General features: G+C 58.3%; 1 protein-coding gene across 3 annotated transcripts in view; it reads left to right on the forward strand.

The window, feature by feature from the left end:
- LRP5 (LDL receptor related protein 5) overlaps positions 1-22,676 on the forward strand; it is a 109,654-nt gene extending 86,978 nt beyond the window's left edge. Inside the window, exons 14-23 of one of the 3 annotated variants that reach the window (XM_060019438.1) lie at positions 439-647; positions 2,058-2,248; positions 2,924-3,133; positions 5,899-6,024; positions 9,577-9,813; positions 11,661-11,801; positions 13,523-13,759; positions 14,012-14,151; positions 20,518-20,615; positions 22,256-22,676. In XM_060019438.1, the coding sequence (XP_059875421.1) occupies positions 439-647; positions 2,058-2,248; positions 2,924-3,133; positions 5,899-6,024; positions 9,577-9,813; positions 11,661-11,801; positions 13,523-13,759; positions 14,012-14,151; positions 20,518-20,615; positions 22,256-22,517 (1,851 nt within the window). In that variant the 3' untranslated portion in view covers positions 22,518-22,676. The remainder of the gene's footprint in view (positions 1-438; positions 648-2,057; positions 2,249-2,923; positions 3,134-5,898; positions 6,025-9,576; positions 9,814-11,660; positions 11,802-13,522; positions 13,760-14,011; positions 14,152-20,517; positions 20,616-22,255) is intronic. The other 2 variants (XM_060019441.1, XM_060019440.1) reach the window with 2 other exon arrangements.
- Positions 22,677-25,715: the final 3,039 nt, after the last annotated feature.

Here is a 25,715-nt window from a genome sequence, read left to right on the forward strand (position 1 = left end):
AAAAAATCCAAGGGAAGGAAAAAAGATAAAAAAAGATTTGAGGGCCTTAATCCAAAAGTCTGAGTCTAAGGAAACAAGAAGTGAGAAGATGTCTTGAGCCGGGGGCCTGTGATCCCGGGCTGACCGCTCAGCTGCTGGGCGGTCCCTCTGTACGTGCGGGCGCAGGCTGGCCAGCCCGGGTGGGGTGATGACCAGGCAGCCGGGTCCAGTGCCGTCACTGGTGGCGGGGCCCAGCTTCGGAGCCCATGGGCTAGAGCTCTCCTGGAGGCTGTTGGGGGGATCAGCTTCACTCTCAAGCGGATGTGTGGGCAAGAGCTGGTTTGAAAGGAGAGGTTCCCAGACACGGTTGGGCTTTTGACATTTGCTCTGCGCGCGGCCACAGGCCTCCGCCCTCCCCACCGTGACTTCAGCCGGTGCTCGTTTCTTACCACCCTACAGCCCTTCGTTTTGACCTCTCCGAGCCAAAGCCAGAACCCGGACAGGCAGCCGCACGACCTCAGCGTGGACGTCTACAGCCGGACCCTGTTTTGGACGTGCGAGGCCACCGACACGATCAACGTCCACCGGCTGAACGGGGAAGCCATGGGCGTGGTGCTCCGCGGGGACCGCGACAAGCCGAGGGCCATCGTCGTCAACGCCGAGCGAGGGTGCGGGGCCGCGCGGGTGGGGTGCTGCACCCGCTGGGCTGTGCCAGGGGCCCCTCCCGTGAATGCCGGCCTCTCGGGCCGGGAGGGATCTTCCACCCCCGACACTCCCATCTGCAGCCGGAGTGGGGCAGGGAGACACCAGCTCATTCCCAGGCATGGCAGGGAGGCAGAGACGCCCAGGGATGGCCTGGACTGAAAGCCTGTGCAGGGGAGAGGGCTTTGCTGAGAGGCACAGGCAGGATGTGATTCATAGGTTTCATACCATCCCATCCAACTTGAACCCTATTCAACCATCCCTTCCATAGTGTCCCACGCGGTGGTGGGTTACTCACTTGCCTAGGGGAGGTCACTACCTGACTGGGAGCTTCTTCCTTCCCTGAAGCTCCCTGATGGGCCCTCAGGTTCTCTGGTAGGTGGGAGAGCACCTGAGACACGTTGACACATGTGGAGGGTCCCAAAGGGAAGGACCAGGGCGGGAGGGTGAGGGGGCCGAAACCACATGACATGAGATTGGGAAATAAAGCCAATCGGGGAGGATTTGGGGGTGGAAGGCAGGAGGATGGTGACCACCTCAGGTACCCGCAGGGCTGCCGTTCAGGGCGGGAATCAGACTCATCGAGGCACTGTGTGCTGAAGCTTGTGCCCGGGGACCGCCAGGCAGACCTGAGTTCAAATCCCGACTCTGTCACCTACTGCCTATGTGACCTCAGGCAGGTGACGTGACCTCCCAGGGATTCAGTTTCCTTGTGAGGACAGCGGGGAGTACCAGCCCTGCAGCCCCCGGGGGCTCAGTTACTGAAGACGGTTCTTTAGGAATCAAAGGAGGGGGCGTGTACTAGTCCCAGGGGCTGCCGCAAGTGACCACAGACTGGGGGCTTGAAACACGGAGGTCTATTCCCTCGCTGTTCCAGGGGCCAAAGTCAAGGGTGGCAGGGCCGTGCTCCCACTGGAGTCTCTAGGGGAGGTTGCTTCCTGCCTCTCAGCTTTGGGGGCCCTGCATGCTCCTTGGCTTGTGGCCGCGTCCCTCCACTCTGCCTCCGTCTTCATGTGGGCTTCTCTCTGTGTCCGTGTGGCCTCTTCTCTCTCTTGAGGCCACTCTCACTGGTTGCGGGCCCACCCTAACCGGGGCGGCCTCATCTTGATACTTAGTTACATCTGCAAAGACCTTGTTTCCAAGTAAGGTCATATTCCGAGGTTCCAGGTAGACATGAGGTCTTGGGGGACATTTTCCAGCTCCTCCAGGGCCTGACCTTTCAGCTCCGCATCCAGCCCCTAGAGGCTGGGGTCGTATGACTGGTCACTTTCCGAAGCCCCGCTGGGTGCCCGCAGGGTCTGGGGCCGGTCTCTCTGGTGCTTGGCTGAGGACGTAGCGGACGCAGTGCCCGTCCTTTACCTGCTGTTCTCTCGCAGGTACCTGTACTTCACTAACATGCAGGACCGAGCAGCCAAGATAGAGCGCGCGGCCCTGGACGGCACCGAGCGCGAGGTCCTCTTCACCACGGGCCTCATCCGCCCCGTGGCCCTCGTGGTGGACAACACGCTGGGCAAGCTCTTCTGGGTGGACGCCGACCTGAAGCGCATTGAAAGCTGCGACCTGTCAGGTGCGCTCCCTGGAGCCTCCCCGAGGATCGGTCCCTCGGCGGCCACCACGTCTGACCCGCCAGGACGCCCGCTGTCCTGGTCATCAGTCCTGGCATAGCAGTCACCACGGTTGTGGGGGACCTACTGCGAGCAGGCACTGGGCTGGGGCTTTACCATGTATAGTGCCCCTGCCCCGTTCCAGGATGTGGGTCCCAAGTGATCCCCAGGTGGCAGGGGCCGACGAGGCTCAGAGAGGGTGAGCCAGCTGTGCAGGGCCCCCAGCGTCGGGTGGAAGAGGAGTCCGACCGCTCTGCCCCCAGTGCCCATGCTCTCAGCTCCTCTGCCGTGGCCGCCTCAGTCCGGGAGGCCCCTGGGCCAGAGAGGAGTGAGAATCAGTGCTTAAAGGGGCTTTTCTTCCGGAAGTTGGGGTGGGCTGGGGGCAGGGGAGGCACCGTGCTTGCCGGGGGCCAGCGACTGGGGCCACGGCCCTGGCCAAAGGGCAGCCCAGGTAGAAGCAGGGCTGTCCGAGAGGTGGCCTCAGATCTGCCTAATTCCAGGGAACGTGCCCCAGCCCCCAGCCCTGGCCAGAGCCCGGCGTCCCCCAGGCTCCCGGCAGCCCACCCTTCTCCCGAGGCAAGCGTGGGCTGAGCTCTAGGGGTCAGCCGCCACTCAGGGGGAGCGCCTCCCTCTTGCAGGGGCCAACCGCCTGACCCTGGAGGATGCCAACATCGTGCAGCCTGTGGGCCTGACTGTGCTGGGCAGGCACCTCTACTGGATCGACCGCCAGCAGCAGATGATTGAGCGCGTGGACAAGACCACAGGGGATGCGCGGACACGAGTCCAGGGCCGTGTCGCCCACCTGACCGGCATCCACGCCGTGGAGGACATCAGCCTGGAGGAGTTCTGTACGTGGCGGGTGGGCAGCGGGCAGCAGGCAGCGGTGTGTGCGGACACCGCCGAGGGGAGGCTGGGCCTCTTCACAGAGCACAGCGGCCCCTGAACTGCCCCCCTGGAATAAGGCAGGAGGACAGGCCAATGTGAGAGTTGTAGGACTGAGATCCTCTTTTCTTTCTTTCTGTCGGCCAAGTCTACTCTCGGCTCCTGGAGGCCACCCTCAGGCCCTCTCCCCATCAGTGACAGACCGAACCTCTCTGACTTCCTTTTCTACCAGCTGGAACCCACTCCGCTTTCCAAGGGCTTGCGATTAGATCTGGCCCAGTTTTAGACGAGTCTCCCTTTAGATTGACTCCAAATCAACTGATTAGTAACCTTAATTATATCTGTAAATCCCTTCTGCTGAGTAAGGTAGCAAAACCACAGGCATAATAGCTCCTCACATCCTCCCCAGCTGGGGAGTCGGGTAGGACATTTAGGGGGCATTTTAGGATTCTGCCTGCCACAGTCTGGCTGTGCCCAGGGGCCTGGGAGAGGGACGACGTCGGTAACTGGGACCTCTGGTTCCTCTACCCACCTCCGTATATGTGGATATGGAGGGGTGTGTGTGTGTGTGTGTGTGTGTGTGTGTGTGTGTGTGTGTGTGTGTGTGTGTGTGTGTGTGTGTGAAGTGTCTACCTCTCCCTCTGTCTTCTCGCTTTTCTCTCTTCATTCAGTAAATACACCTGGGCTGCCATCACTGTCCTTGTCCTGTGATGCCCACGGTCTGGCCCCACCAGCCTCACCCCAGCCCATTACTGTTGGCCTCCTGCCTCGGCCACACCGTGTGTTGACTGTTCTGCACCCCAGGTCCCGTGCTCAGCATATTATTACATTACATGTGTTATTTCACAATAATTCTACTTTACAGCTGAGGAAAGTAGGGCTCAGAAAGGGTGCTACCTCCCCCTGTCACCTAGCCAATAAACCTGATGGGGCTTGGATTTGAGGCCAGAGCCCACAGTTTAGCCACTGGGATTTTTTTTCTGTTGGGCTCCCTGCTCAGGATGAGGGGCATGACCTCTGAATCGGTCACTTCTGTGTTGACTGCTGGGCAGTGGATTCTGTCCTTGTGGGTAATCAGCTGGATCCTGGATAAGTGAAGTCACTAGGAACTAGCTTCCGGATAACCGAGGCACTCCACGCCTCTGGGTTGGAAAGCCTGCGTTCACCTGGCCCCTTACACCATCCTCAGCCAGGTCCCGGTTCCTGGTTGTTGCTGGCAGATGGTCAGAGTGGTGAATGCTGAGCCCACAAATGTCGAGACCCACTGCCTGCTGGTGTCGGCAGAAAGCCAGGCTCATTGCCCGGCAGCTCCTTGGAACCGAGCGGCTGGAAGGGCCAGGAGACGTTCAGTGAGCAGATCTGGGGTTGGAGGCCGGGTGCTAATGAGTGCTGATGTGTGGGGTCTAGGGTGACAGGGAGAGCCTCCTCGTTTTGGGTGAGGGCGGGAAGTCCTTGGGTGAGCTCTGCCGTGTTGATTTGGGACGTGGGCCATCCATCCTGCCTCCCCACAAGATCCCACAACTAGACTCTAAACCAGGGGTGGCACTCTGCAGCCCGTAGGTCTGTGTCATCCTGGCTGCCTTTGCTTTGCGGCTGGCCGACAAGGAGTCATGGTCACCTAGATAGGTGGCCTAGCCCATGAAACCAAAATTATTCGCTTTCTGATTCTTTATGGCAAAAGTTTGCTGACCCTGCTCTAAACCGTGACTCTGTCATTTTGAAAACACCTAATCCTCAGGGTTGAGGAGGAGAAACTATGATTTGCCTTTGGGGGTCCGGGTGAGGAGCAGAGTGCTTTGCGCCATTTCCTCTCACCTGAGGGAGCTCAGCCACCCTCCCAGCCTCCTAACCATTGTCAGGGTGTTGGGCACATGAAGTTAATTGAATTGAAATGTTCAAGTTCCCCAGGGTTCAACACCCTTATTATTTTAACTTCCATGTGTATTAGTTTCCTGCAGCTGCTTTAACAAGTCACCACAAATTGGGTGACTTAAAGCAACAGAAATGTATCCTGTCACAGTTCTGGAGAAATCCAAAATCAAGGTGTCTGCAAGGCTGTGCTCCCTCTGGAGGCTGGAGGTGGGGGTGGGGAGGCAGAGGAGGGGATGGTTCTTTGCCCCTCCCACTTCCTGTGGTTGCCGGTGTTCCTTGTGGCTGCATCATTGCAGTCTCTGCCTTTGTCATCACATGACCTTCTCCCCTGCCTTCATCTCTTATGTCGTCTCTTATAAGGACATTTGTCAGTGCATTTAGGGACCACACAGACAATTCAGAATTAGACCCCATCTCAAGATCCTTAACGTGATTACGTCATTTGCAAAGACCCTTTTCCCAAATAAGGTCCCATTCACAGATTCCAGGCATTAGGAAGTGGACATATCTTTTGGGGGGCCACCACTCAGCCCACTACACCATGAGAGACAGACACACAGGTGGGCAGTGTAGCATGATGGTAGTGGGCACAGTGGGAGCTGGTGCAGACAGGCTGGGGTATGATGTAAGGAAAGTTCTATAAGTGCTTTTGGCCTCCGTTTCCTCATCTGCAGAATGCAGTGTCAACAGAAACAGACTCCATAGGCTGCCCTAAGAATTAAGTGTGAGGATCCCCCACACTCCTACTGGAGTGCCAGTTCTTGTGAGTTCCTGCCCGGCATGCATCCCCTCCGTCCTCCAGGCCACAGTCCTGAGGTAGGAGGTAGAACCCGACCCCCTCCCTCTTTTCTCTCCACAGCAGCCCACCCTTGTGCCCGGGACAATGGCGGCTGTTCCCACATCTGCATTGCCAAGGGTGATGGGACGCCACGGTGCTCATGCCCAGTCCACCTCGTGCTCCTGCAGAACCTGTTGACTTGTGGTGGTAGGTGTGACCTCAGCACTTTCTGTTGGGACGTTGAGCAGGACCCGATTCTCTGCCTGCCAGGTTGCTGCCTGACAGTCTTTTAATACATAGTCCCTGTGGCATCCAGTATCCTGAGCAGACTGTCTCTTTGTCCTCTTTTCTAATATATGCATTTCAGGGCTATGAATTTCCCTCTAAGCACTGGTTTTGCTGCATCCCACAAATTTTGATAAATTGCATTTTCATTTTCAGTTAGTTAAAATATTTTAAAATTATTCTCAATAATTCTTTGGCCCTTGTGTTATTTTGAAGTGTGTTGTGTAACTTCCAGATGGTTGGGAATTTTCCAGCTATCTTTCTGTTATTGATTTCTAGTTTAGTTCCATTAAATTTTTGTGGAATTAATTTCCATTTCCTCATCCCTAAAACAGAAGCAGCCATCCTCCATCACAGGCTCCTCATGGGAGTAACAAAGACAGCGGAGAAAGCACGTGCACACGCGTGTGTGACCGAGTGTGTGCGCATACTCCCCCTCCTCCTCTGAGCTCCTGGGGGCCGGTGTTCACCCTGTCCCTTTTCTTCCCATGCTCACCCCCATGACCTCCACGCTATGTCTCACACACGGCATACGCTTTGTATGATTTCTGTCCTTTTAACTTCATTCAGGTATGTTTTATGCCCCAGCGTGTGGTCTACCTTGGTGAATATTCCATGTGAGCCTGAGAAGATGTGTCATCTGATGTTGCTGGGTGGAGTGTTCAGTAAATGTTGGTTAGATCCAGCTGATGGATAGTGCTGTTCAGGTTGTCTGTATCCTTCCTGACTGTTTGTGCTGTCAGTTACTGATGGAGGTGTTGAAGTCTCCAATAGTGGGTTTGTCTAATTTTTTAGTACTGTCTTTTCTCCGCCTTCTACCCTTGATCGTCTTCTTCCCTAAGGTTGCACAGGGAGTGGCCAAGAATGTAAGCTGCAGTGTCAGACAGACCTGGGTTCAAATCCCAGCTTTGCCACTTCCCAGCTGAGTGACCCTGGGCTGGTCACTCACCTCTCTGAGCCTCCACTTCCTTCTCTGTGAAATAGAGAAATTGAGAGCACTTACTTGATGGGGTTGTTATTAAGTAACAGAGTACTTTGCATGGTCCCTGACACATGGCACACAGGAATGCCAGCTGCTATTAGTTGTGAGAATGGCAGTAGTAATAAAAAGGAACAATTGTCATTGTCACCATGATGAAACCCAATCCCCAGGACTTCCTCTCCTCTTCCTGCAGGTCCCCCAGGTGACCTTGGATGTGCTGTTTCTGTGTTCCTCTCTTCTTCCCTCCTCCTCTGAGCTCCTGGGGGCCGGTCTTTACCCTGTCCCTTTTCTTCTCATCCTCACCCCCACGACCTCCACGCTGTGTCCCACACACGGCATATGCTCAGCACATCTCGGGAAGCAGGACCATGGGCCTGTCCTTCTGGAGCTTTCTCCTGCCCCACCTCACACTGTGAACCCCAGAGAGCTTGGCCAAGAACAGAGGGGATGTTTCATGACTGTCCCGTGGTGGGGGCCACCTTGACCCTCCTGAGCTTCCTGGTGGCTTGTTTCTGAGTTCCGGCCCCAGGGCCCAAGTGGTTGTGCAGGTCCCACAGACGTCCAGGCTGCCCTGGAGGAGACGGGGCCGGGGAGAGAGCTGCACAGAGTGCTCAGCTCTCCCTGGGACCCCAGCGCTGGGCCTCCCCAGGGGAGGACGCATCCCTCTGTCACCCGGCCCCAGGCTTCGGCCCTCAGACTTGAGGATGCCAGGCCCTTCCTCACGGCCTAAGAGGCCTGTATTTACTGTGTCCCTGGCCTCTTCTCTGGGGGCTCACAGGAGGATAAGGGCTGACTGAGGTTCCCAGGAGGTGCCATGGACCCTCGTGCCTCGTGCACCGGCAGAGCAGCGCCACTGCCAATGCTGCACACGCGCACATTACCGAACCAGGCACCGCGCGCGTGCACACACTCGCTCACACACGCGTGTGCGCGTGCTTTCTCCGCTGGCCTCGTTACTCCCGCGAGCAGCCTGTGATGGAGGGTGGCTGCTTCTGTTTTAGGGACGAGGGGACGGAGGCTCTGGGAGGTTGGGGGGTCCTCGGGTCGCACAGCTGCTGGGGGAGCCTGGGTTCAACCCCAGGTCTGTGCAACCCCCATCCTGTCCCGTCCTCACTCTCCGGCCGCTGCTGCCAGGACTGGGGGCCCTGCGGGGAATCAGAGCCTGCCCCACGTGGACCCTCTTCTTCCTGCTGGGCTGTGGGGGCCTGGAGTCCAGGAGCGGGGCCTCGGCCACTGTCCACGTGCACCTTTCCGTGGCCAGCATCCCTGTGTTCTCTGTTGGTGGCTCAGTGAGCACACATCCGTCGTTGGCGCCTTTGTCCCCGGCTGTCCTCTGTGGCCGAGCCCAGTGGGAACAGCGGCCTTGTGTTCATTTTTGCTCACATCTCCTCCCCCATCTCACATCCCTATTCAGCCCAGTGTGGACCCCGCAGTTATGGGGGAGGCATGTGGGTTCCCAATGTTGAAAGGCTTAGTACATCTTGAAATCAGTACTTTTGTGAAACTGAAAGCTCTGTTGTTTTTTTGACCGTGCTGCGTGGCTTGCGTCCCTTAGTTCCCTGACCAGGGATTGAACCCAGGGCACGGCAGTGACAGTGCCGACTCCTAACCACTGGACCGCCAGGGAACTCCCGACACCTTTTTCCTTAATCAGATTTCAAGGGTATTGAGGACTGTTGCTAAACGTTAAAACGAAGTTTGGACCAGTTTCTGGGGCTCAGTTTCCTGTGATTTTCCAGACCGAGGAGTGGAGAGACGATGACGGGCCCCCTGGGAAATGGGGGCAGCCTGGGACCAAGGGGCTCCTCCTGTGTCTCTCTGCCAGTGCCCTGGCATCCGTGCCCACCTGCGTCTCGGCCTCCAGGACAGTGCCACTGCGCGTAGCCACTGAGTGCTATTGCGCGTCTGGCCCATTCTTAGCCTGCACTGGGGAAGTTGACCCCGAGGGGGAAGTGACTTGCCATGGCCACCTGGTACGAGGTGACCCCAGATCTCCTGTCCTTCACCCTCCCAGCTCACCACCCTTCCACGACTCCCTCCACCAGGGAGCCTTCGAACCCCATCCTCATCCACTCTGCTCCCCACTGTGGAATCCTCACCACCTGCCTTTCCTCAGCCCACTCTTCAACAAGGTGCCCGGGTCTTCCACCGGTGCCCCCCGCCCCCGCCATACCTGTGGGCTCGCTGGCCACCCACAGAGTTCTGGCTCCGCTGCCCCAAATGTGTAACAGGTGTGGGTGCTGACCACCCACTTTCTGACCCTCCTATTTCCGGCGGGGGTGTGGTGGACACTCCCCTGTAGCCAGGCCGTGCACACGGACAGCTTCATCACACACTGGGGGCTGGAGGTGGGACGCAGACAAGACGCAGGGCAGTGGAGACTGGGTACAGCACTTGTGAATTGAGCGTGTTCCCCGCTTTGAAACCCAGAGGTGTTTCGCCCAGTTTTTGCCCTGCTGGGCGGCCTGTGATGGTCTTTCTCTCCTCCCCAGAGCCTCCTACGTGCTCCCCGGACCAGTTTGCGTGCGCCACTGGGGAGATCGACTGCATTCCTGGGGCCTGGCGCTGCGACGGCTTCCCGGAGTGTGATGACCAGAGCGACGAGGAGGGCTGCCCGGTGTGCTCGGCCGCCCAGTTCCCGTGTGCGCGGGGCCAGTGCGTGGACCTGCGGCTGCGCTGTGATGGTGAGGCTGACTGCCAGGACCGCTCGGACGAGGCGGACTGCGACGGTGAGGCACCGCCCCTCCCCTAGGCTCGCGCTCTCCGCCCTCCTGGAGCTTGGGCTCCATCAGGTCACGCATAAAGCCTTGGCCTGGAGCGAAACTGCCGTGGCCCCTCAGCTTGGGAGGGGAGAATGTTAGCTGCAGGCCCACTGAGAGCTGTTGCGCTCTGCCTCGCCAAGCACTTTGGCTTGAAGGCAGACTGAGGGTCTATCTTGCCTTCCCTCCCTCAGTCAAGAACGTTACAGAGACCCAAGTTAAGTCCAGTAGTCAGCTGGGTTTGCATGGTTTACGCCCTGGTTAAGCCCCATCCCAAAAGGCAGTGCTGTCCTCCACCAAGCCGTCTGTGGGATAACACTTACGTCTGGGTGGTTTCTAGTATCCCCTTGAACCAGGAGTTACAAAGAGATTTGCTTAGTCAACCTGGGTCCACGCTGGCTGGCAGTATCTTCCTTTTAGACCGTGACAGTGAAACAAATCTCTGTGCTCCCTCTGAGGTTTTCTTACATAAAATGACCTGCTCCGTTGGTTCCCGCCACACACCGTCAGCACCACGGCCCCATGACTGCCACTGAGCTGTTAATGGGTCGTTCTAGCTGCCGCCCCACAGCCACCGGTCCTCTTCTTGGATAACTCAGATATTATCTGTCCACTGTCCCCGTTCATGGTGAGCAGCCATTCTGTGGAAGGTGAAGGCCTGGGGGTCATTTCCCCGGATGTTTCTAGAAAGCCGCAGTTGTTAAGTCTTTCCAGCTCACAGCCCCTTTGAATTCGATGGAGACTGTAGACCAGGGATGAGCACGCTGCGGCCTGAGGGCCAAATCCAGATCGCCACCTATTTTGGTAAATGCAGTTTTACTGGGACACAGTCAGGCTCATTCATTTACATATTGTCTCTGACTGGTCCTGCACGGAAACAGCAGAGTTGAGTAGTTACAAAAGAGACCTATCTGGCTCTATACAGAAAAGTTTGCTGAGCCCTGCCTTACATCCTTGGCCCCAGCACAGTCTTGTGTCCAAGATCTCAGCAGGTGGCAGGAGCCCTGATTAGGGACCGTCCCCTCCCTCCTCCCGCTGTGACTGTTTCTCCTGGAGAAAGGAAGCATCAGGAGGACAGCAGGCCCTAGTGGAGGCTCTGGGCTCTGCCCTCTGTTTCAGAAGCCTCCTCTCCTGCTAGGTTACCAGCAGACCTGCCCACTTATTGCAAGGACAGGGTTCCTTGTCTCTGGTTTCCAGAGTGGGCGCCTGGGGCAGGGCGGGTGGGGAGCTTAGACGGCAAGTACTGGGGGCGGGTGATGCCTTCCTCATGGGGCCATAGCCCTTTCCAGGTCAGCAGGGAGGCAGCAGTCAGCACCCAGCCTTCCTCGTCCTCCTTGCGTGGCCCGCCTCTGCCTTTCCGGTTGCGCTGTGCTCCCCCTTCCTGACCCTCAGAGCTCTGCTGGTGCATCCCCTGTCCCCTGCCCCTCCCACTCTAGGAGCCCAGTTCCTTGTGGAGCCAGCGGCTGTCCCCTTCCTGGTAACCTGGGAGGGCCTGGGCACAGGGGCCGTGGTAGTCCTGGTGCTTTGCGGGCCTGACCCATGGTAGGAACCTGATGAATGAATACCTCCCTGGGTCGTTGAGGTCTCTTCCCTGCCAGACCGCCCCCAGCATTGCATGGGCCTCGGAACTGGGGTCCTCGAGGGGTGGGTGAAGACTGGCTTTGCTGTGACCACGCCCCGACCCGGTCCTAGAAAGGGTCCGTTTGTCTGCTCTGTATTTGGAGCCCAGACCTCTGTTGTTGGGTCTGGGGGGGCGGGGCAGGGAGCCCCGGTGGAGGTCATCTGCTTAGTGCTCCTGGCTGCATCATGCCCTCCAGCCTCTCTGAACGCAAGGCCCCTCCTTGCAGCCGTCTGCCTGCCCAACCAGTTCCGGTGCGCCAGCGGCCAGTGCGTCCTTATCAAGCAGCAGTGTGATTCCTTTCCTGACTGCGTCGATGGCTCCGACGAGCTCATGTGTGGTGAGCTGGCTTCCCCGAGGGCGGGGTTGGAGGGTCGCCCTATGCTGGGGTTCTGTCCCAGGGCCGTCGGGTCTAGAGGGAGGAAGTGGCGGGGACTGAGGAGGCTGGGAGGTCAGGAGTATTTGGCCTCGGTAGGGAGTCAGGGAAGCCTTCCTGGAGGTGGAGGCGGCTGTGAGGAGGAGGAGGGGGAAACTGTGAGCCAAGGGGCATTTCAGCTGGGACAGAGGCACAGAGAAGGCATAGATGTGCCAGGCCAGACCTGAGTGTAAGGCAGCATGCTTCTGCCCAGAGCCCTCACTCAGCAGCATCTGTCAACAAGATCACCCTGACAGAGTAGTGGGTGAGTCCATTCCCTGGCAGCCTGCTGCCTGGCTGAGGAGGAGTGGTGTGTGCCCATGCACACACGTACACGCACACACACGCGCGCGCACACACACACACACACACACACACACACACACACACACACTCTGCATGCCCCTTGAGTGATGTAGCTTGTACGGCCAGGGATGTAGGGGCTAGAGAATGTGAAACCAGGGCAGTCAGAGAAGGCTTCCTGGAGGCGTTGGCTCTTGAAAGGCTGTCTGGTTCAGACAGGAAGGGAGCTGGATTCCCAGACAGGAAGTGGGAATGTGTCTGTGTGTCTGGGGATATGGCCACTTCGTTCACTGCGGAGGGACCGGGGCTGAGAGCTCTGCCTGCAGGATAGAGGCGTCTTGTGAATGGGGAAGAAGGAGGCGTCCCCAAGGGACTCACTGAGCGCTCTTGTGCCTTCACATCAACCCGGGTCAGGCCCCTCAGCTACCATCTCAGGAGCGTGGTCTGGGGGCCAGAGGGTAGCAGTGGGAGCCCCGAGGGGTCTGAGCCCCGCGCCTCTGCTGGGCAGGTGTCCAGTGTGACGGCGTCTGTCTTCAGGCTCCCATGTGATCGTGGCCCCAGCCGTTGGGGGTGATGTTTATCCATAGTCAGGCCTCGTCACCGGAACCAGCAGCTCTCCTCCCTTTCCTTTGGGCTTTGGCCGGAGGGGATGTTGTCGATTGCTCTCGGAAACGTGCCACCCTGATGGGAAAGTGAATGTCCTTTTGTCAGAGTTGAGTCCGGAGCCCAGACATGCCCTCCATGCCGCAGGTGGCTTTGATCGTGGGGCGAGCCCCAGGAGTGCCCCTGCCCTGGAGCCCTGGGTGAACCTTTGCAGCCCTGAGCTGGCTCCTGGCTCTTTGGGTTTGACTGGGCCCCTGAGGCCAGGCCCTTCACATTCCACTTCTCACGCTTTCCCTGCCTAGGGCCTTCAGGATTCCCGGCCTCTGTGGCAGGCAGGCGTGAGGGGCTCAGATGGAGGCCCCCCCCGGCCCTGGGTGCTTGGGTCAGCCCCGCCCCTCCGCGTGGTCCCGTCTCCCCGCCCCGCCCCCTCCTGCCGCCTGGGGCTCGGGCTCAGCTGGACTAGGGACGTGGACGTGGGAGGACCCAGCGCCTGCTTCCAGCCGAGAAGCTCCGGGTCAGGGGCATGAATAGGAGGCTGCTTCGGAGGAGTCGCTGCTGAGGGGCCGGGGGCCGTGGCAGAGCTGAGTCAGGCCGAGGAGGGGGAGAAGGTGCTGCGGCTCCATCGGCGGGTGCTGGGCCGGGGCGGGAGCCGCCCGCCAGGGCACACAGCGCCTGCCCCGCAGGAGGCCCGCTCCCTTTGGGTTAACGTCCGCTGTCGCTTCCTGCCCGTGCTCTGGCAGAAATCACCAAGCTGCCCTCGGACGACGGCCCGGCCCACAGCAGCGCCATCGGGCCGGTTATCGGCATCATCCTCTCGCTCTTCATCATGGGCGGGGTCTACTTTGTGTGCCAGCGCGTGGTGTGTCAGCGCTACGCCGGGGCCAACGGGCCCTTCCCGCATGAGTACGTCAGTGGGACCCCCCACGTGCCCCTCAATTTCATCGCCCCGGGCGGCTCCCAGCACGGTCCCTTCACAGGTGAGGACCCTGGGCGGCGGTGCGGAGGCAGACAGGGCGGGATATGGGGCGAGTGGATCAGGAATGCTCTTTGGACTTGACCTGAGATGTTCTCGTGGGGTGTGTCCTGAGTCGTCCCCCGGGGACACATCTCTCATAGGGCTTCTGCACCTGAACCTGGGTCTCCCGGGCAGCGGGGCTGGGGAGAGTGCGCCGTGTGCGTGGGGCGCCCCTGCCCCTAACTGGCCTCGTTCCCCCACCCCCTCCCCGCAGGCATTTCGTGCAGCAAGTCCATGATGAGCTCCGTGAGCCTGATGGGGGGCCGAGCCGGGGTGCCCCTCTACGACCGGAACCACGTCACCGGGGCCTCGTCCAGCAGCTCATCCAGCACTAAGGCCACGCTGTACCCGCCGGTGAGTAGGGGCAGGAGGACGCCTGGCCAGCTCAGGGCCCCCCCCGCCCACCAGGTGTACCCGCCGGTGAGTAGGGGCAGGAGGACGCCTGGCCAGCTCAGGGCCCCCCCGCCCACCAGGTGTACCCGCCGGTGAGTAGGGGCAGGAGGACGCCTGGCCAGCTCAGGGCCCCCCCGCCCACCAGGTGTACCCGCCGGTGAGTAGGGGCAGGAGGACGCCTGGCCAGCTCAGGGCCCCCCCCGCCCACCAGGTGTACCCGCCGGTGAGTAGGGGCAGGAGGACGCCTGGCCAGCTCAGGGCCCCCCCGCCCACCAGGTGTACCCGCCGGTGAGTAGGGGCAGGAGGACGCCTGGCCAGCTCAAGGTCCCCCCGCCCACCAGGGGCAGGCACGTCCTGGGACCTCAGGATTTCGAGAATTACTTGCTGTTCCACCACTTAGAATGGTGGGTGCGTTCACCTTTCTCCCCGTCCTGACCTGTAGTTTTTCTCTTCAGCATCATTTTCTGTTCAGAAAAGAGTGCTTCCTGTTCATTGTGGATAACCTGGAAGCCACATAAGATTCTAAAAAGTGGGAGTCTCACCCATAATCCCACCTCCCGGGGTTGCCGTTGGGCGTTTCCCTGTCTGGGTGGCCGTCTGGTTCCTCAGGCCCGCCCCATCGGCAGGGCCTGTCTGGATGGACGCAAGCTTCCCCTCAGCGTCCCCGCCAGAAACACTCTATTTTCCCACCCACAGCCTTGCTGGTTCCCAGAAAATAGCAGGATGGTTTTCTAAGGACAGGCACTCCTGGGGTGACTGTCGTGGCTGAAATGCTCCCTGGAGCTTCCGGCAGCCTGAGTGGGGTGACGGGCTGGCCCTAGGCCGAACCACACCCTAGAACGAAATGACTCTACAGAGGGTGAAGGGCCAAAGCCCCCAGTATCCCAGCCCCACACCAGGATCCCGAGGGGGACCCTCTCCTCGAGGCTGGAAAAGACCCCCATTTCCAAGGCGTGGCCCCAGGGTAACTGGGGCAAGCGTGATGCACGGATGTGAACTTGGTGTTACATATCAGGTTCTGACTTGATACGGTTCTGTGCTCTATAATTCTCCAAAACCTGACTTCCTGTGACGGCATGCTCTTCTGACGTGAAGACAGCCCCCTGAGCTTTCTCTGGGGAGTCGCCAGGGAGCCCCACCCACCAGGGCTGGGCCTTCCTGCCCTTCTGGGTGTCCCCCGTATCCGGGGTGTTGCCCCTCCTTATCACACCTGACCTGGCAGGACCAAGGAGTGGGGGGCAGCGGGGGTCATTATCTCGGGTTGGCAGGATCAGAACCAAATCCGGCAGCTCCAGGGCCCGACTGTGTTTCGGGGCAGAGGGAACAAGCAGCCTGGAGCTTCACACTCCTCCCCACCGTACCTCTCATCCTTCCTGCTGCTACTGACACCTGGCTTTCAGATGTCCCATGTAACCAGCTGAAAGCACCAGGAACCCGTGTAAGACTGAGCTTACCCCAGGACAGCCCCCTGGACCCCCCCATGCAGGCAGCAGGTTGCTCGGGAAACTGGCTTCTCCATCCGCAGCCCCTGCTGGGAGCTGGGGAGATCTTATCTGACAGCAAGAGATGACACTGACCACCAGCAATCTTTTTCAGCGGCTTTACTGAGATATAATTCACATACCCTCCGATCCACCCATGCACTTACAGTGTACAGGTCGGTGGTTTGTAGTATATTCACAGAGTTGTGCAGTCATCACCATCGTTAAACGTAGAACATTTCATCATCCCAGAAAGAAACCCTGCACGGAGCCAGCTATGTAAAAATTAACTACATTAGTTTGAATCAGTAATATCTGTTCGTGGTACAGAATTCAAAGGGCACAGTGAAAGGAGGGCCCAGCCCTGCTCAGGAGCTCACCCCTCCCCCGGAGGTACATCCTGTGGTGAGTTTATCGTGTGTCCTCCCAGAGGAAGTCTGTACGTAAGCGAGTATACAAGAGTATGAACTTTATTTTCCCAACAAAGAGAGTAATTTTTTTTTTTTGGAGATAATTGTAGATGTATATGTAGTTGTAAGAAATAATACAGAGAGGTCCTATCTCCCTTTCACCAATTTTCCCCAGTGGTAACATCTTACATAACTATGGTTGTCTCAGCCCATTCATGCTGCTCTAACAAAAATACCATAGACTGGGCAGCTTAAACTACACACATTTATTTCTCACAGTTCTGGAGGCTGGGAAACTCAAGCTCAAGGTTCTGGCAGGTTTGGGCCCGGTCCCTGGTTCATAGTAGTTGTCTTCCCCACTTCCTTTTCTTTCTTTCCTTCTTTCTTTTCTTTCTTTCTCACTGCGAGGCTTGCAGCATCTCAGTCCCCTGACCAGGGATTGAACCCGGGGTCATGGCAGTGAAAGCCTGGAATCCTAACCACTAGGCCACCAGGGAACTCCCTGTAGTGGCCGTCTTATCTGTATATGGTGGAAGGGGTGAGGGGGCTCTCTGGGGTCGCTTCTTTAAGGGCACTGATTCCATTTATGAGGGCTCCACCCTCGTGACTTAATCACATCCCCAAAGCCCCACCTCCTAATACCATCATGTTGGGAATTAGGTTTCGACATATGAATTTGTGGGGACACAAACATTCAGTCTATAGCAATAGTACAGTAGCATAATCAGGGCATTGATATGATACACTTTGACTTTATTCACAGTTCACCAGTTTTATATATGCACTTTTATTTTAAGACAACTTTTATCTATCTATACCTATCTATATCTATCTATCTGTGTATCTATGTATCTATCTATCTATCTATCTATCTAGCAATTCTAGGTTCACAGCAAAATTGGGAGGAGGGTAGGGAGGTTTCCCAAATCCCCCTTCCTCCCCCTTTATCAACATCCCCCACCAGAGTGGGGTACTCGTTACAGTCCATGAATCTACACGTCACCATCACCCAGAGTCCATGGTTTACATCTTGAGTTCGCTCTTGGTGGTGTAGTATTCTGTGGGTTTGGACAAACGTGTAATGACATGTATCCACCATTTTAGTCTCATACAGAGCAGTTTCATATGTACTTTTTAAAACCTGCATGATAGCATCTGAAGGTAATGACAGCTCCTCTCTGAACCTTGCTTTTTGCTACCAAGGATCAGTGAAAGCTGGCCTTTACCCAGCACTTCTGAGGAATACACTCTTCGTGTGCTGTTGTCACCCCGACTCCAGAAGGGGGCGCTGTCAGCCTCCTATTTGGCAGATGAGGCCAAGGAACTGAGTGGTGATTACCCGCCCCCCTCCTCCCTGGGGCCATTCTGTCCAAGCTGACCACTCCCCTACCCTGCCTCTCCTGCACCCTGAAGTTTGTTTTGCTTCTCGGGCAGAGCTGTCCCCCTCTTGGTGACTGGAGAGTGCCCTTTTTTGGGGTGCGGCTGGGCCCACACCAGTGGGTGTCCAGTCATTCCCAGAATCTCGTTACCCTAACAGTGATGCCCGGAACTCCTGCGGTTTCCTCATTTCCCCTCCTGGGTAGGGGCCAGCGGGAAGATGCCCTGCAGCTAAGGCTGAGCATCGGTCATCTTGACCTTTCTTGCCAAGGGTCCCTCACAAGGGGACAGTCCATCTTCCCGCTAGCAGAGGGCCACACTGGCACGACCGTCCCTCTCAAACACACTCTCGTCAGGTCCAGTTTAGGGTAAAAATGGTATAGTGGTGTAATTTAAATTTATATTTCTCTTATTACGTATGATGTCAAAGATCTTTTTGTATGTTTAATAACCTTTGTAGTTTTATTTTCTCAGATGGGTGCGTTTATGTCCTTTTTCTATTGGGTTGTTGGTATTTTTAAAATTTATTTGTAAGGGCTCTTTATATAGAGATATATTAAGAAAGTTCGCCTGGGATAAGGGTTGAAAATATTTTTCCTAGCTTTCTGTCGTTTGATTTGGTTTATGTTGCGTTTTGCCATTTATACAATGAAATTATTCATCTTTTATGGGAGTTTGGGGGGTTTTTGGTCATACCCAGAAAGGCTTTCCCTTCTTGTAAAAATGTTTCTTTCCATGCTCTCTTTCTTAATGTTCTCAAGGTTTCGTGTTTGTATTTTTTTTTTTTTTTCTAATTTTTGGCTGCGTCGGGTCTTCACTGCTGCACACAGGCTTTCTCTAGTTGCAGTGGGCGGGGGCTGCTCTTCATCGCGGTGCGCAGGCTTCTCATTGCGGTGGCTTCTCTTTGCGGAGCACGGGCTCTAGGTACGCGGGCTCAGTCGCTGTGGCACGTGGGCTCAGTAGTTGTGGCTCGCGGGTTCTAGAGCACAGGCTCAGTAGTTGTGGCTCACGGGCTTAGTTGCTCCGCGGCATGTGGGATCTTCCCAGACCAGGGCTCAAACCTGTGTCCCCTGCATTGGCAGGCAGATTCTTAACCACTGCGCCACCAGGGAAGTCCCTTGTGTTTGTATTTAATTTTGATTCTCCTGGAATCAAGTTTAACTTTGATTCTCCTGGAATGTAATTAGGTGTACTGAGTGAGGCTGGAGGCATCCGACTTTATTTCTGTGCTGATGGCTACCAGGCGGCCTTTAGGGAATTCCCTGGTGGTGCAGTGGTTAAGAATCGGAGCTCCCACTGCAGGCGGCACAGGTTCAATCCCTGGATGGGGAACTAAGATCCCACATGCCAAGCAGTACAGCCAAAAGAAAAAAAAAAAAAAAAAGCGGCCTTTATTAGTCGAGGTCCAGTCAGGAGACGGAAGTCACATGGTGATTTGAAGAGAGAAAGTTCAAATATACAGAATTATTATCAGGGATTAGAATTGCAGGGAATTGGCCAGTGAGAGGTAAAGAGAACTCTTTAGAACGCAGGAAAAGCAGATGATCTGAGCGGGGAAGAGCCCCTAGCCCCCACGCACCAGGCGACCGAGAAGTCGCCGAGGTGCTGCACCAGCAGAACTTGCTAGAAATATGCCCATTGTAGTATTGGGGAGACTTCTTCCTTGACCTTCACCTCCCCAGCACCCTGCGGGAAGTAGCACCGACAGCAGCAGGGGAGGGGACTTGGGCAGGATCCCAGAGTTCTCCTTGGAGGCAGCAGTGAAGAGAAGCCAGGTCCAGTCAGGTTCATGGGCAGATGCAGAAATAGGAGCGCAAGGGCCTGGGGTGTGGGAGCCGCTGGGGGAGGCCCTTTCTGCTGGGCTTCCCTGCCTGGTTTCTGCTCTCTCTCTGTACACCACCCTCTTCCCCCAGGCGTGCCTTCCTAGCTTTGGGGTCACACCCCGAGGAAGCCGCAGGCTGGCTCTCTGGGCTGAAGAGGGCCCTCCCCCACAGAATAAGGAGAGGGGTCCGTGCCAGTTCCTGACGGGTAGGGGAGGGGTCTGGGCACGTCCTGTAGGTGACTCACCTAGTGTCAGGACAGCCTTGGGAAGCGGGTCTCCTTAGCCCCATTTTAGGAATGAGGGTCCTGAGGCCTCAAGAGGTGAAGTCCCTCACCAGGGAGCAGCTGGGAGGTGATAAAACAGGTCCCAACCCACATCTGCCGAAGCAGGGGGGGGGTGTTGGCGAGGGAAGGCCGTGCCCTTTCCATCGCCCCAGGGACCTGGGGGAATTCAGTCCCTCAGGGCACTCAGACTCCCAGGTCTGGCTGTGCCCCTGGCAGGAACAGCTCAGAGGAGGGGCGGGGGGCACAGGCAGCGATGGTTGCTGGGGAAGGTGCAGACCCCGCGGGTGTCTGGCCCCCAGGTCCCTCTGTCCCTCTTGTGGGGCCGGTCATGTGCCACCTGGCTCTTGAGGGCGCATTCATGGGGAAGAGGTGTACTTATTATCACAGTTTGGGGCCAATATAGTCCCTTGAGAATGGGGCGCCCCTTCCTCATTTGCTGAGAGGGTGGGGAGGGCGGGCAGCAGGGCTGTGGCCCCTCCTTCCGTGTGGTGGTGCGTGTGCCTTGTCAGGGTTCAGGCTGGGATGTGGGTCCCCTGAATGTTAGGAGTAAGGAATGAATTATAGAGATTAGACTTTGCACCACGTGGGAGGAGATGGGGGAGTAAAAGACCAAAGAGGGGAGTTGACAGAAAAGCCCCTGAGGAACCTCGGGAGGCACTCAGTGGCGTGGGGACACGCCCGGGCCTGCAGGGACCCTTCCCTGCTGGTGGCACGGTGCAGAGGGGGCTTGTTTCGGGGTCCTGAGTGCGCAGCCGAGCTCCCGGGCCTGGGGTCACCACTGATCAGCGGGCCGGGCTGTCCCCCTGCTCGTGCCCACCCTCGGGCCACAGCTGCCCCTTCCCCTCCCCAGACCAGGAGGGGCCCTGGGAGGAGGGCAGCTGGTTGGGGGTGGCCGGTGGCCGGTGGGGACCGCCGGCTCCGGGGCCCGTGTGACCTTGCTTGGCTCCCCTCAGATCCTGAACCCGCCGCCGTCCCCCGCCACGGACCCCTCCTTGTACAACGTGGACGTGTTCTACCCTTCCAGCATTCCTGCCACCGCCAGGCCGTACAGGTACGGAGCCCCCGCGCCCCGCGGTACCGGGCCTGGTCCCCATTTCCTGCGGGAGAAAGCGCGGAGGGTCGGGGCGCCGGTGGGCGTGCTGAGTTCAGAAACCATCCTGAGCCCACGGTTGGCAGCCCTGGGGGTGTTTTGTAAGCCGGGCCACACGTGGCCTTGAATGACGCCCCCAGGGGTCTCCACCGCAGCCGGCCCGTCCCCCGGAGGGCTCTGCGCTCTGTGCCTGAATCCAGCGCTGGGACCCCGGTGGGGCGCCACCCCTTGGTACCTCGGCTGGCCCTTGATGGGGCGATCCTTCCCCCTTACCCACTGCGAGGGCCTGCTTGGGCCCCGGGCCTGCTCGGCTCCGACCCCGCACTCCCAGCTGTCCCTTTAGGGGTCGCACGACCCCCTCCTTGGTGGGGAGCGGCCAGCTGGAGAGCGTTGAGGAGATACGGGATCCGGGTTTGCTGGCCTGTGGCCAGGGGCGGGTCGGAGCCAGGGTGGGCGAGGTGAACCTGCTGACCTTCACCCGATGGTCTCAGCCGACAGGGCCCGCCCACCAGGTGCGCTGGGGCCCCCGCCCCCACCCCCGGGCGAGCTACCTGATGGGGCAGGTGGAGGGTCGGCCCCGCCAGGCTCGCCCCCTGTGTAGAGAGCAGGGCTTGGGGGTGGCGGAGGCCCTTGGTCCTCCCGGAGCGGCGGACCCTCCGAGCGCGGCACCGCCTGCCACCTGGTGGCCGTTTGGGGAACTCCGGGGCCTGGCCGGGGAGCCGGGCAGCCGTGCAGATTCCGGGGAGGCCCAGGCGTTTACTGGGTCACTGCCCTGTTCAAGAACCTGCGGGGGCTCCCCAGTGCCTCAGTGTCACCGTGTGTCCCCAGAGCTGTCACCTCCACACCAGCCAGGCCAGGCCCCTCAGCCTCCAGTCTACTGCATGCTTTGCTCCTTCTGCCCTGGTTTTGGTCCCCCTCCAAGACCTCTGCCCTCCCCACTGTCTGTGGGCGTTCCTTCTTGCTCCCAGGGCTCCACGAGGCACATCCTGCTGCTGCACCTTCCTCAGTGTAGGCGCCCCTCGGGTGCTGGCCCCACCTTCCCGCCCGCTGTGAGCCCCACTGTGGCTCTTAAACACACCACGATCCCCACCTTGGACTCGGGCCAAAGGGTGATGTCACGGGGGACGGTCGGGAGGCATCTCTGGGATCAAGATGGGAGGCCAACTGGTCTCCAGTATTTACAGTAATGGTAGAAGGGGGAACGGTCGTTGACCACTTTCTCGTGTCAGATGCTGTTTCTAGCGCGTTCCAGGCAGAATCTCATTTTAATCCTCACAAGCTCCTTTGAAATGGATACTGTTTCATCTTCCCCATTGTGTCAATGAGAAACTGAAGCTCAGAGAGGTTAAGTTGCCCAAGGTCAGCTAGGTAGGCTCTGGAGGCCTCGTTCCCCGTAAAGGTGACCTTGGCCTCGGGCTGCAGTCCTTGTCAGGGCCTGGGCTTGGCAGCCTGCAGGGTAGGTGCCAGTGCGCCCACTTTAAAGGTGGCAATATTGAGGCTCAGAGAGGCCACATAGCCAGGGGGCCCAAGTGCCCAAAGGTGGACGTGCATGTGGGCCAATCTGAACCCAGGTCCCCTTTCCCTTGCTGTATCCCCTCCAGACCCTACATCATCCGTGGCATGGCGCCCCCTACGACGCCCTGCAGCACAGACGTGTGTGACAGTGACTACAGCGCCAGCCGCTGGAAGGCCAGCAAGTACTACCTGGATTTGAACTCGGACTCAGACCCCTACCCGCCTCCGCCCACACCCCACAGCCAGTACCTGTCGGCGGAGGACAGCTGCCCACCATCGCCCGCCACAGAGAGGAGCTATTTCCACCTCTTCCCGCCCCCTCCATCCCCCTGCACGGACTCGTCCTGACCTCGGCCGGGCCACCCTGGCCTCTCTCTGCCCCTGTAAATAGTTTTAAATATGAACAAAGAAAAAATTATATTTTATGATTTAAAAAATAAATATAGTTGGGATTTTAAAAACATGAGAAATGTGAACAGTGATGGGGGGTGGGCAGGGTGGGGAAACTTTGTACAATGGAGAAAATATTTATAAACCTAATTTTTTAAAACATCATTGCCATTCTTTCATGCCGTGTGTGTTGGAGCTGAGTGTCCCCACGGAGTGAACGCTGACCTCTGGCCCTCCCTGGACAGCTGTCGGAGTCGTGCACTTGTCCTGGGCATGGGCGTCTTGCCATCAGGCTCCCACAGGGAGGGGTGAGACCTCTGGGCAGAGGCCTGCGGGCGGGTCAGCTCCGGGGATGCCTGACTCGTGCACGACCTGATGCTTGATTTCATGCTCTGCTGTTGCCGTCCCGAAATTCTAAATAATTTTGAAGACCGAGGCCCTGCATTTTCATTTCGCATTGGGCTCTGCAGGTTACATACCTGGGCTTTGGGCTGTTCCTGGCTGGTCCTTGCTACTGTCTGACCTGTGCGCGCCGGCCCAGGGCCGCTGCTGCCCGTCAGGACAGTGCTGGGGTGGGGTGGGGGGGCGGGGGAACTTCCCCGGTGGTCCAGTGGTTAAGACTTCACCTTCCTCTGCAGGGGGCGCGGGTTCGATCCCTTAGCTCAGGGAGCTAAGATACCGCGTGCCTCGCGGCCAAAACACCAAAACCTAAAACAGAAGCATATTGTAGTAGATTCAATAAAGACTTTAAAAAAATGGTCCACATCAAAAAAATCTTTGAAAAAAAGTAGTGCTGGGGGGACACTTCCCTGGTGGTCCAGTGCCTGGGACTCGGCGCTTTCTCCGCCAAGGGCCTGGGTTCAAGCTGCGGTTGGGGGCCAAAAAGAGACAGTGCTGGGGGCCCTGCCATCCGCGCTGACCCCAGTGGATGGCGCTGCCGGGCCACACTTGCCCCGGGTTGGGGAGGGAGCCCCCCAGGCCTCCTGCTCTCCGGGCCCCCACAGTGTCCGTATCTGCAGATGGGCTGTGGAGAGCCTGGTCCTCACAGAGGCCTGCCCTGTGCCCACCCGGCTGGTACTGGAGGAGACATGGGTCAGGCCTGGTCCCTGCGCCTGGGGGTCCCCAGTCTGTGGAAGCAGCGGTGTGTCCTGAGGAGGCTGGGCTGTTCTGCAGCCAGGCAGGAAGAACCACACTGGCAGGGCTGGGAGGAAGGAAAATGCAGCAGCCAGGAAGGGCCTGACTGCCCCACCCCCACCCCCACCCCCACCGGAACGTCGGCGGGAGGTCAGGGCGGGCAGAGTGCTGGTGTGCCCAGCACTCGGGAATCAAACCACAAAGAGCCAGAAGACGTGCCTCCCCACACGACCCTGAGATTGCACCCTTGAGCCCTGAGGCCTGGAGTGCCGAGGTGACAGCAGAGGGAGGGGAGTCTGGTGGGATGAGGAGGGCTGTGGCCCCGAGGGCTCCCAGGCTGTTGGGCCAGGGGACACAGCTGGGGATGGGCCTGGGGTCCTGGGGACAGACCTTTGAGGGGTAGCCTCCCCTGACTCCTGATTGCCCAGGAGATTGCCCGGGAGTTCCCTGAGATCGTGGGTCAGCGTTGGCGGTGACAGAAACAGCTGGGCTTGCCGGTGCTGCAGATGCTGGGGATGGGCCGCCTGCCGTCGGTGCAAAGTAACAGTGAGCATGGACGGCCCGCCCTGAGTGCCGAGCCGGGCCAGCTGTGCCACCCCTGGTGGGCATCTACACTCAAGGCCCCTTTGTAGACCGCAGCGGGCAGATCCGCCTCTGCCTGAAAAGCTTCATTTCTTATCTGCTCCATCCAGCCGCCCCGTCCGTCTGTCAAGGAAGGGTACCATCCCCCCAACCCCGGGGCTACAGTAAGGCTTCCATGAGATCAGCCTTACTCAGTTGGGGCCTGGCAAGTAGCAGGTTCTCCGTGAGTGGGAGAGGTGACATACTTGCCCAAGGTCACAGCGCTAAGGACCAGCAGAGCTAGAGCGCACCCGGCCCCCCGGGCCCAAGGCAGCAGCTCCTGCCCACAGAGCTGCCTGCGGAAGGAAGCTCAGGGCTCGGAGCACTTGGGCCCCCTCACTCTCAGGTGCTCGTTAAAGCACCAGTACTGATGCAGGCAGCCAGTGGGGCAGCGGGGGGCGGCTGCATCATGGGGGAGAACTCCCACCCCCCAACTCTCCTGCCCGGTCAGCCATCCAGTCTGCTCGGGAAGCCAGGGATCTAGCCCAGGGTGGGGCAGCGGTGGCTGGGCCGCTGCTCCCTGGTGGCCTATGTGCGCTGGGAGGAAGTCCTCCCCTCCCTCTCCTGCAGGCCCCGGATAGAGCCATTGCATGGCCGGGGGCCAGAGGGTCAACCCACTGGTCTCCTACTATATGTCAAGTAAATCTATCAGCCTTTATTAAGTGGCTACTGTGTGCAGAGCTCTGCACTTAAGTCACATGCTGGGGCCCCAGAGAGCAGTGAGATGTGACCCCCTCCCTTAAAGGTGCTCAAAACCTAGTAACAGAGGCAGTTTCCAAAGCTGTGGGGAAAGCACAGTGTTATATCCTGGGAAGACAAGGAGGGCTTCCTGGAGGAGGTGATGTCTAATCTGTCTCTCGAGTATGGGGGTGAAGTTAACGGGCTTATTTCATTTAAACTTCACAACAGCCCAGCTAAGTCAATGGTATCCCCAGCTTGTAGTGGAGGAAACCAAGGCTTGGGGAAAAAGAAGTAAAGCCAGAATTTTTTTCATTCATTTGTTCAATCCTTCCTTTATCCAATACACATTACCATCTGGCTACTGGGTGCTGCTCAATGTGGCCAAAAGGGCTTCTAGTTTCCCTTTAAACCCTCTCAGCTCTGCGGTGACACCCACTGCTCCCCAAGTCTCTGCCAGCCCTTACTGAGCCCTGCGGGGTTTCCCTCATGTGATGGCCCCCTCCCCACCAACCCCATCGGAGGGGATCCATTTGTTCATCTCGGCCAGCCTCCAACCCCAGGACGGGTGTGGGAGCTCCTCCCTGCCTGAGGTCCAGACCCCCTTGGGTCTGCAGCTGCCCTGGGCAGCTGAACCAAATCCATGTGCCCATATCTGGGGCACGTCCACTGTCAGGCAGGACGCTGGGGAACCAGGATGTGGGCAGTGCAGAAGGTTCTGTC

Source organism: Delphinus delphis, chromosome 8 (genome assembly GCF_949987515.2).
Source record: "Delphinus delphis chromosome 8, mDelDel1.2, whole genome shotgun sequence".
NCBI classification, from domain to species: Eukaryota; Metazoa; Chordata; class Mammalia; order Artiodactyla; family Delphinidae; genus Delphinus; species Delphinus delphis.